At 46.6% G+C, this 10,623-nt stretch overlaps 1 protein-coding gene across 1 annotated transcript; it reads right to left on the bottom strand.

Moving 5' to 3' along the window:
- Positions 1-3,068: 3,068 nt before the first annotated feature.
- LOC128837464 (PAX-interacting protein 1-like) lies at positions 3,069-4,317 on the bottom strand. The gene is made up of 2 exons (XM_054028697.1): positions 4,128-4,317; positions 3,069-3,580 (listed from the first exon to the last, which is right to left on the bottom strand). Exons 1-2 carry the CDS (start codon positions 4,201-4,203, stop codon positions 3,078-3,080), a joined length of 579 nt encoding a protein of 192 aa, XP_053884672.1. The 5' UTR covers positions 4,204-4,317; the 3' UTR covers positions 3,069-3,077.
- Positions 4,318-10,623: the final 6,306 nt, after the last annotated feature.

The following is a 10,623-nucleotide window of genomic DNA, read 5'->3' as shown; positions in this document are numbered from 1 at the left end:
TGCTACACAGCAGCAGCTGCTAACTGCCTTTTGGCGGTAGACGGTGCAGTAGACTGGTAGCCTTCATCGGCGATCTGGGTGCTGGCAGCCGTGGGGCTTGCCTTTTGGCAGTAAATGGTGTATTATGACTGTTAGCCGGCCTATTACAAGTCGGGTCATCGCACATTAGCAGAGTCTTCCCTGAGCAGCAGCTCGTGCAATAGGCCTGAAGACCATCGTCATACACCGCCCCGTATTTGCTGCCAAGCACCCAGAAAGATGCCGAGGGCTATCAGTCACGCTGCACCGTCGTCTTAAGATGTAAAAAATAGATTTTCTCTGTATTCATTTGCTTCCCCCTCCCTCCGTCAAATCAACGGCCTGCTAAACCCAGGGTTTTCAGTTTAATCTTTGGGGGGGACCAGTCTGTGACAGTTGTTTGTGTCTCTCCCTGATGCACAGCCACCGTTCTTTATTTTAATTCCCTGTGCCTGTACGCCATGTCGTCACTCGGCCCCCCTCCCTCCTTCCCCTAGGCCGTCAGATACTACGTTTGCGCCACAGCTCGAGCCGAGAAGCGGTTCGCGCCTTTTCTTTGAATTCTGGGTTGAGATCCCAATGCCCGGATGATGCAAAACAGTGTCGCGGGCGGTTCTGGGTACATGTCGTCAGGCCCCTCCCTCCCCCGTCACAGCAACGGCAGACAATAGATTCGCGCCTTTTTACCTGGGTTACCTGGGTTACCTGTGCAGACAACATGGAGCCCGCTCAGCACAGCTGAGCTCACCGTCACCATATGTCCTCTGGGTGCCGGCAGACGTGGGACTGCATTGCTACACAGCAGCAGCTGCTAACTGCCTTTTGGCGGTAGACGGTGTAGCATGAGTGATAGCCGTGGGGCTGGCAGCCGTAGGGCTGCATTGCACCAGCCCCTTCCAGACGATGGTATATTATGACTGGTACCCGTCGTCGTCGTACTGGAGTGGCTGTCAATCATGGCCACCTGGGCAGACATGCTACTGTCTCGATGATGACGGTTACCAGTCATAATATACTATTTTCTGCCAATTGCCCAATATTGTCTGCTAAGCACCCAGAAGAGGCCGAGGGCGATGCTGGGTGCTGGCGGACGTGGGGCTGGCAGACGTGGGGCTGCATTGCTACACAGCAGCAGCCCCTTGCCTTTTGGCAGATGATGGTATATTATGATTGGTACCCATCATCATCGTACTGGTATGGCTGTCACTCATGCTGCAGCGTCGGCTGCCACCTTAAGATGTAAAAAATAGATTTGTTCTGTGTTCATTTGCTTCCCCTTCCTCCGTGAAATCAACGGCCTGCTAAGCCCAGGGTTTCCAGTTTAATCTTTGGGGGGACCATTCTGTGTGACAGTTGTTTGTGTTTCTCCCTGTTCCTGTACCTGTATGCCATGTCGTCACTCGGCCCTCCCTCCCTCCCTCCCTCTCTCCCGCCCTCCTTCTCCTGGTCCATCAGATACTACTTTCGCGCCTTTTTTCTGACCAGGCGCCATAGCTAGCACTGGGATCATGGAGCCCGCTCAGATCACCGCGGCAATTATGAGCACTATGAACACCACGCGCATTGTCCTGGAGTATATGCAGAGCCAGAACATGCCAAGGCGAAACCCGGACCAGGCGAGGAGGCGATTGCAGCACGGCGACGAGAGTGATGAGGAAATTGACATGGCCATAGACCTCTCACAAGGCACAGGCCCCAGCAATGTGGAAATCATGGTGTCACTGGGGCAGGTTGATACCGTGGAACGCCGATTCTGGGCCCGGGAAACAAGCACAGACTGGTGGGATCGCATCGTGCTGCAGGTATGGGACGATTCCCAGTGGCTGCGAAACTTTCGCATGCGTAAGGCCACTTTCATGGAACTTGGTGACTTGCTTTCCCCTGCCCTGAAGCGCCAGAATACCAAGATGAGAGCAGCCCTCACAGTTGAGAAGCGAGTGGCGATAGCCCTGTGGAAGCTTGCAACGCCAGACAGCTACCGGTCAGTCGGGAATCAATTTGGAGTGGGCAAATCTACGGTGGGGGCTGCTGTGATCCAATTTGCCAGGGCAATGAAAGACCTGGTGATAGCAAGGGTAGTGACTCTGGGCAACGTGCAGTCAATAGTGGATGGTTTTGCTGAAATGGGATTCCCAAACTGTGGCGGGGCCATAGACGGAACCCATATCCCTATCTTGTCACCGGAGCACCAAGCCACCGACTACGTAAACCGCAAGGGGTACTTTTCAATGCTGCTGCAAGCCCTGGTGGATCACAAGGGACGTTTCACCAACATCAACGTGGGATGGCCGGGAAAGGTACATGATGCTCGCGTCTTCAGGAACTCTGCTCTGTTTCGAAAGCTGGAGGAAGGGACTTTCTTCCCGGACCAGAAAGTGACCATTGGGGATGTTGAAATGCCTATCGTGATCCTTGGGGACCCAGCCTACCCCTTAATGCCATGGCTCATGAAGCCGTACACAGGCAGCCTGGACAGGAGTCAGGACCTGTTCAACTACAGGCTGAGCAAGTGCCGAATGGTGGTGGAATGTGCATTTGGACGTTTAAAAGCGCGCTGGCGCAGCTTACTGACTCGCTCAGACCTCAGCGAAAAGAATATCCCTATTGTTATTGCTGCTTGCTGTGCGCTCCACAATATCTGTGAGAGTAAGGGGGAGACCTTTATGGCGGGGTGGGAGGTTGAGGCAACTCGCCTGGCCGCTGATTACGCGCAGCCAGACACCAGGGCGGTTAGAGGAGCACAGCAGGGCGCGGTGCGCATCAGAGAAGCTTTGAAAACGAGTTTTGTGACTGGCCAGGCTACTGTGTGAAACTTCTGTTTGTTTCTCCTTGATGAACCCTCCAACCCCCCCGCCCCCGACCCGGTTCACTCTACTTCCCTGTAAACCAACCACCCCACCCCACCCTCCCCTCCCCCTTGCAGAGGCAATAAAGTCATTGTTTTTTCACATTCATGCATTCTTTATTAGTTCCTTACAGAGGTAGGGGGATAATTGCCAAGGTAGCCTGGGATGGGTGGGGGAGGAGGGATGGAAAAGGACACACTGCATTTTAAAACTTTAACTCTTATTGAAGGCCAGCCTTCTGATGCTTTGGCGATCATCTGGGGTGGAGTGACTGGGTGGACGGAGGCCCCCCCACCGTGTTCTTGGGCGTCTGGGTGAGGAGGCTATGGAACTTGGGGAGGAGGGCTGTTGGTTACACAGGGGCTGTAGCGGCAGTCTCTGCTCCTGCTGCCTTTCCTGCAACTCAACCATACGCTCGAGCATATCACTTTGATGCTCCAGCAGACGGAGCATTGCCTCTTGCCGTCTGTCTGCAAGCTGACGCCACCTATCGTCTTCAGCCCGCCACTTGCTCTGTTCTTCCCGCGATTCAGCCCGCCACCTCTCCTCTCGTTCATATTGGGCTTTTCTCATCTCCGTCATTGACTGCCTCCACGCATTCTGCTGTGCTCTATCAGCCTGGGCGGACATCTGCAGCTCCGTGAACATCTCGTCCCTCGTCTTACGTTTTCTCTTTCTAATGTTCACGAGCCTCTGCGAAGGAGAAACATTTGCAGCTGGTGGAGGAGAAGGGAGAGGTGGTTAAAAAAGACACATTTTAGGGAACAATGGGTACACTCTTTCATTACAAGGTCGCATATTTCGGCTTGCAGGCAGCCATCGTAGGCCACAGTGTTTTGGCTTTTTTAACCTTCTTAACATGCGGGAAAGGTTGCAAACAGCAGCGCATTTCCCATATCAAGGATGAATTGGGTTGTCCATTTAAAATGGGGTTTCAATGTAAAAGGAGGGGGCTGCGGTTTCCCGGTTAACATGCGGCACAAACACAAGTAAACCACCCCCCACACACACACACACACGATTCTCTGGGATGATCACTTCACCCCTCCCCCCCACCGCGTGGTTAACAGCGGGGAACATTTCTGGTCAGAAGAGCAGGAACGGGCGCCTCTGAATGTCCCCCTTAATAAAATCACCCCATTTCAACCAGGAGAGCTTTCTGGAGATGTCCCTGGAGGATTTCCGCTCCATCCCCATACACGTTAACAGACTTGCTTGCTTTTTTTTTGTAATGTTTACGAATATTTACAAAGTTACACTCACCAGAGGTCTCCTGTGTGCCCTGAGGGTCTTGGGTGAGTTCGGGGGTTACTGGTTCCAGGTCCAGGGTCACAAACATATCCTGGCTGTTGGGGAAACCGGTTTCTCCGCTTCCTTGCTGCTGTGAGCTACCTACAGTACCTCCATCGTCATCTTCCTCGTTCCCCGAACCGTCTTCCCTGTGTGTTTCTCCAGTGAGAGAGTCATAGCACACGGTTGGGGTAGTGGTGGCTGCACCCCCTAGGATCGCATGCAGCTCCGCGTAGTAGCGGCAAGTTTGCGGCTCTGCCCCGGACCTTCCGTTTGCTTCTCTGGCTTTGTGGTAGGCTTGCCTTAGCTCCTTACTTTTCACGCGGCACTGCTGTGTGTCCCTGTTATGGCCTCGGTCCTTCATGGCCTTGGAGATCTTTTCTAATACTTTTCCATTTCTTTTACTGCTACGGAGTTCAGCTATCACTGCTTCATCTCCCCATATGGCGAGCAGATCTCGTACCTCCCGTTCGGTCCATGCTGGAGCTCTTTTGCGATCCTGGGAGGACTCCATGACGGTTACCTGTGCTGATGAGCTCTGCGTGGTCACCTGTGCTCTCCACGCTGGGCAAACAGGAAATGAAATTCAAACCTTCGCGGGTCTTTTCCTGTCTACCTGGTCAGTGCATCTGAGTTGAGAGCGCTGTCCAGAGCGGTCACAATGAAGCACTGTGGGATAGCTCCCGGAGGCCAATAACATCGAATTCCGTCCACACTACCCCAATTCCGACCCGCAAAGGCCGGTTTTATCGCTAATCCCCTTGTCGGAGGTGGTGTAAAGAAACCGGTTTAAAGGGCCCTTTAATTCGAAAGAAAGGGCCTCGTTGTGTGGACGTGTCCAGGCTTAATTCGGTTTAACGCTGCTAAAGTCGACCTAAACCCGTAGTGTAGACCAGGCCTAAGAAAGATAGAAGGGAAGGTCCTCTGATGGTGGGAGGGATAGCTCAGTGGTTTGAGCATTGGCCTGCTAAACCCAGGGTTGTGAGTTCAATCCTTGAGGAGGCCACCTAGGGATCTGGGGCAAAATTGGTACTTGGTCCTGCTAGTGAAGGCTGGGGGCTGGACTTGATGACCTTTCAAGGTCCCTTCCAGTTCTAGGAGATGGGATAGCTCCATTAATTAATTTTTTTATTTTAACTGGTTAAAAGACAGGAGACAAAGGGTAGGAATGAATGGTCAGTTTTCACATTGGAGAGAGGTAAATAGTGATGTCTCCCAAGGATCTGTATTGGGACCAGCACTGTTCAACATATTCATAAATAATCTGGAAAAAGGGCTAAACAGTGAGGTGGCAAAATTTGCAGATGATCTAAAATTACTCAATACAGTTCAGTACAAAGCAGACTGAGAAGAATTAAAAAGGGATCTCACAAACTGGGTGACTGGGCAACAAAATGGTAGATAAATGCCAAATAATGCACACTGGAAAACATGATCCCTACTATACATACAAAATGGTGGGGTCCAAATTAGCTGTTACCACCTAAGAAAGAGATCTTTGGCATCATTGTGGCTAGTTCTCTGAAAACAGCTGTTCAATATGCAGCCACAGTCAAAAAAGCAAACACAATGTTAGGACCCATTAGGAAAAGGATAGATAATAAAGCAGAAAATATCATAATGCCACTATATAAACCCATGGTACGCCCACACCTGGAATAGTGCATGCAATTTTGGTCGCCCCATCTCAAAAAAGATATATTAGAAATTGGCAAGGTACAGAGGAGGACAAAAAATGATTAGGGATATGGAGCAACTTCCATATGAGGAGAAATTTTAAAAACCAGGATTATTCATCTTGGACAAAAAATGACCAAGGCCGAGATATGATAGAGGTCTATAAAATTATGAATAGTGTGGAGAAAGTGAATAAGGCAGTGTTATTTACCTCTTCACATAACACAAAAACCAGGGGTCACCCAATGCAATTAATAGGCAGCAGGTTTAAAACAAACAAAAGGAAGTACTTCTTTACACAACATAGTCAACCTGTGGAACTCATTGCCGGGGATGTTGTGAAGGCCAAAAGTATAACTGGATTCAAAAAAGAATTAGATAAATTCCTGGAGGATAGGTCCATCAGTGGCTTTTAGGCAAGATGATCAGGGATGCAACTCCAACTGCCAGAAGCTGGGACTAGATGATGGGATGGATCATCTCCTGACTGTTCCTTTTTCATTTCCATTTAAATAGCTTCCTCATTTTTTGTAGTTCCTCTTTCTAAAGTTAAATGCTACTATGGTGGGCTTCTTTAGTATCACCCCCACCCGCAAGAATGTTAAATTTAAATATATTAGGCTAGCTATTATCAAGTGGTTCAGCTATATTCATCTCTGAGACCAGCTTAGTACTAAATCAAGAATTGCCTCTCCCTTGTGGGTTCCAGGACTAGGTGCTCCAAGAAGCAGTCATTAATGGTGTCTAGAAACTTTATTTCTGCATCCTGCCCTGAAGTGACATGTACCCAGTCAATATGGGGATAGTTGAAATCTCCCATTATTATTGAGTTTTCTATTTTAATGGCCTTTCTAATCTCCCTGAGCATTTCACAATGAACATCAGCTTCCTGGTCAGGTGGTTGGTAATATATTCTTACTGCTATAATCTTATTATGCAAGCATGGAATTTCTATCCATAGAGATTCTGTGGTACAGTCTGATTAATTTAAGATTTTTACTATATTTGATTCTATGCTTTCTTTCACATATAGTGCCACTCCCCCACCAGTATGACTTATTCTGTCATTCCTATATATTTTGTACCCTGTTATAACTGTGTCCCATTGATTCCAAGTTTCTGTTATGACTATTATATCCATGGGCAGCAGGTGGAGCCCACTCTGGGGAGGCTAGCCCCCAGTTCTGCCCACGCCCTCCCCAGGGCTGGAGCCATGAGACCCCCTGCAGTCCCCCCGCTGTGACCAAAGTCACAAGCCCTTCCTCCCCATCTGGAGAGCCCCCCCACACCGAGGAGCCCCAGGCTGGCCAAGTCCTGAACCCCCCCTTCACCTGCCTGGAGAAGCCCCGAGCTAGCCGCAGCCTGGAGCGCACCCACCACATGCCCGGAGGAGCCCCGGCTGGATTGGCCAAAGTCCCGAGTGGAGGAACCCTGGCCAGGCTGGCCTAAGTCCCGAGTCTCCCCTGCCTTCATGTGATGTAATTGAATAGGACTCTTTTTCATTTGACTGTTTCACTTCAGTTCCCACCTGTAATTTATCAACTTCTATCCTCTCCTCTTTACTAGGATATAGAGAATCCCACTTAATAGAGCCTCCCACTCAAGGATGTCTCTGTCTGAACTGTGTACTCCTCCGCACCTGTTGGCTTTCCCCCACCCTTAGTTTAAAAACTTCTCTACAATCTTTTTATTTTACATGCCAGCAACCTGGTTCCATTGTGACTTAGGTGGAGCCCATCCTTCCTGTATAGGCTCTTCCTTTCCCAAGAGGTTCCCCTGTTCCTAATAAACCTAAATCTCTTCTTCCTGCACCATCATCTCATCCATGCATTGAGACCCTGCATTTCTGCCTGTCTCACTGGCCCTGTGTGTGGAACTGGAAGTATTTCAGAGAATGCTATCATGGAGGTCCTGTACTTCAATTTCTTACCTAGCAGCCTGAATTTGGCCATCTGGACCTCTCTCCTAACTTTCCCTATGTCATTGATACCTACATGTACCATAACCTCCGGCTTCGTCCCAACAATGCACATAAGTCTGTACAGATGTCTTGAGAGATCCGCAATCTTCGCACCCAGCAGACAGTTCCCCGTGCGGTTTTCCCAGCTATATATATTTCTAATGATTAAATACCCCATTACTATTACCTGTCTCATCCTAATAATTGGGATTCCATCCCACAGAGAGGTATCCTGAGTACGAGTGGATATCAGAATATTATCTGGAAGGAGAGTCCCCATTATGGGATCGTTTCCCTCCGCTTCAGTTTAATGTTCTCCTTCTCTGAGACTTGCATCCTCCTCAACAGCACAGAGTCTGTCAGAATGGGGATGGGACCACTCTACCATTTCCCAGCAAGTCTCATCTATGTACCTCTCTGTCTCCCTTAGCTTCCCCAATTCAGCCACTCGTGCGTCAAGAGCCTGTACTTGGTCTTTGAAGACCATGAACTCCTTGCACCGAATGTACACATATGCCACCTGCCCACAAGGCATGTAATCATACATGCTGCATTCAGTTCATTATATACTGTCAATATATACCATCAATTTAAAATTCATGTTTTGTTCTGAAAACTTTGTGACTTCTTTTGCTATAAGTGATCCCTAAAATTACTGTGATTAAAAGATTAGATTTTGTTTTCAGTTTACTTTGCACAATTCATAGCACTTTGTTTATAGACAATTTCATTGTTTTGTTGATGGTCAGTTGCACTTCCAGTCCCATGACTATGAAGTGTCCTCCCTCATGTGCATTCTCTTCCCCAGACTTTGCAATAGGGTGTTTATGAATAAAGCTAGTAGCTAAATTGAAACTTAAGAGGCACCAGGTAGGGGTGTGTGCACAAAGAATGTCAGGAGCAGAAGAGATGAGTGAGTTTGGCATAGTTGAACTTGGGTCTGCCTAGAAGACCTTTCTTCAACATCAATTGGAGACCAGAAAACTCTTATTTGGTCAGTATGTTTATAAAGTAAATTAAATTATGTATAGCTCTTCTGGAGAGTGAAGATAATGAAAACGCCAGTCACATAAGGCAAATATGGTCAGGTTTAAAAGATAAATGGCAGACTTAGATTCCTGGTATGTTCATCAGCACTATTTTCTCTTTCGGAAGTTCAGGTTTTTTACCATTCTTTATTGCTCCCTCACACTAAAGAAAGAATCCCCCTTCTCTAGGATGGACACTTTTAATGCCTGAAAGGTTTAGAACTATTACATCTGTCTTCTGGATGTTAAGGTTAAGTTTTTCTGTTAGATTCATAAGAGAGAGAATGTGTGAAATTAGTATATCCTCAGTTTGCAAGATAATTTTGTATATTATTATAAGTTTCTACTAAGGAAGGTTTTGTTATTTCATCATCACTAAGGGGTTTTGAATTAGGGGCTAGTGTTCCATCTTTCCTGCTCCCGTCTATATTATGTCCTCCATCTTTAAGTCTTCCATGAATGTATTCCATTGGCATTAATGGGACTTAAGAACATGCACAAAGTTAACCACTGGCTTACTAAGAGCTGCACTGAATCAACACCTAAAAGAAGTATATGGGACTCCCCATTTACAGATACACAATAAGAAAATAACTGAAACTTTGATTTAGACTTAACATATAACTTCCGTGAAATCTTAATGTTATATAAAAGTACAGTAGAACCCCTATTTTTACAAACATCAGTCTTATGAACAACTGGTTATATGAACCATTTATCTGTCTCCAAAGTCATCTTTCTGCCACCAAATGTGAATTCAGTCCTTCAGCCATCATGCAAGTGGCTGTATGGGTTTGAAAAGACTGAGAAATTTGTCAGCGAAGAGGAGATGCAGTTCTCTCAAACAAATTAAAATTAGGTACACTATATACGTTATTACCATTAATTATATCTGCTATCACTGCACTATTAATAAATGAACTTATGACCGCACTTACTGTAATTTTGCAATGTTCCATTTTGTGAACTTTTCAATTTAATGAACCCCTCAATCCCTATTTGATAAAATAGGGGTTCTACTGTACATAAAAAGCATGTAGCCTCCACGCACTGTTCAAATCCTCAGACCTTTATGTATATTCACTTGTTACATAATTTTAGGTGTCACTGGTCATTCTTCTTTCCCATATAAGATTTACCACTAGGTTCCTTATTGTAAAATCCTCAGTACTGATTATTATTATTATTATTATTATTGTTAAACATTTATACTGTGCTTAAAGGTCTCAGCCAAATAGTACCTTATTGTATTATGCACTGTTCAAACATACATGACAGACACTACTGGAAAGATTTTACAAACTTAACGGTGCTCCTTTACTGTCCCCAATGGGGTTGGATGCCTCAGACTCATGTCTTCTAGAGCAGACATCCTTCCTTGCTGTACTATCAGATACTATTTGTTTTCTCAAAGTCAGAGCAACACTGCATTATTATTTTGTTGGTACTCACACTATCCTTATTATCATTCTTTTGCCTGGTACTAGTATTTGCCTTTCTTTCAATAATGAATTTCTCCTTAGCATTTAAATGGTCTATATCTAATACCTATTCTCCTGGTTCCACTAGATATAAAATGAATTCTAGTCAGGAATCCAACAAAGAAAGTTGCATTTTTCTCCATCCTCAACACAGTAGTCACCTTTCCTTCCAATTGCTAAAATTCCATTGTGTCTACACCAGTGTTTCTCAAACTTTTTTTTTGCGGACCACTTGAAAATTGCTGAGGGTCTCAGCGGACCTTTAATGATCGTTCCAAATGTTGTTTCTACCATTAGCTAACTATTGTAAAGCGCTTTCGATA

Source organism: Malaclemys terrapin, chromosome 4 (assembly GCF_027887155.1).
Source record: "Malaclemys terrapin pileata isolate rMalTer1 chromosome 4, rMalTer1.hap1, whole genome shotgun sequence".
NCBI lineage: Eukaryota > Metazoa > Chordata > Testudines > Emydidae > Malaclemys > Malaclemys terrapin.
This window is presented reverse-complemented; position numbering and strand designations above follow the sequence as displayed.

Coding starts and splice junctions, on each gene's coding strand:
- LOC128837464 (XM_054028697.1), bottom strand. CDS start 4,203: ATGTTTGTGACCCTGGACCTGGAACCAGTAACCCCCGAACTCACCCAA. Junction 3,581..4,127: donor GGGCACACAGGAGACCTCTG/GTGAGTGTAACT, acceptor CTCCTCCACCAG/CTGCAAATGTTTCTCCTTCG.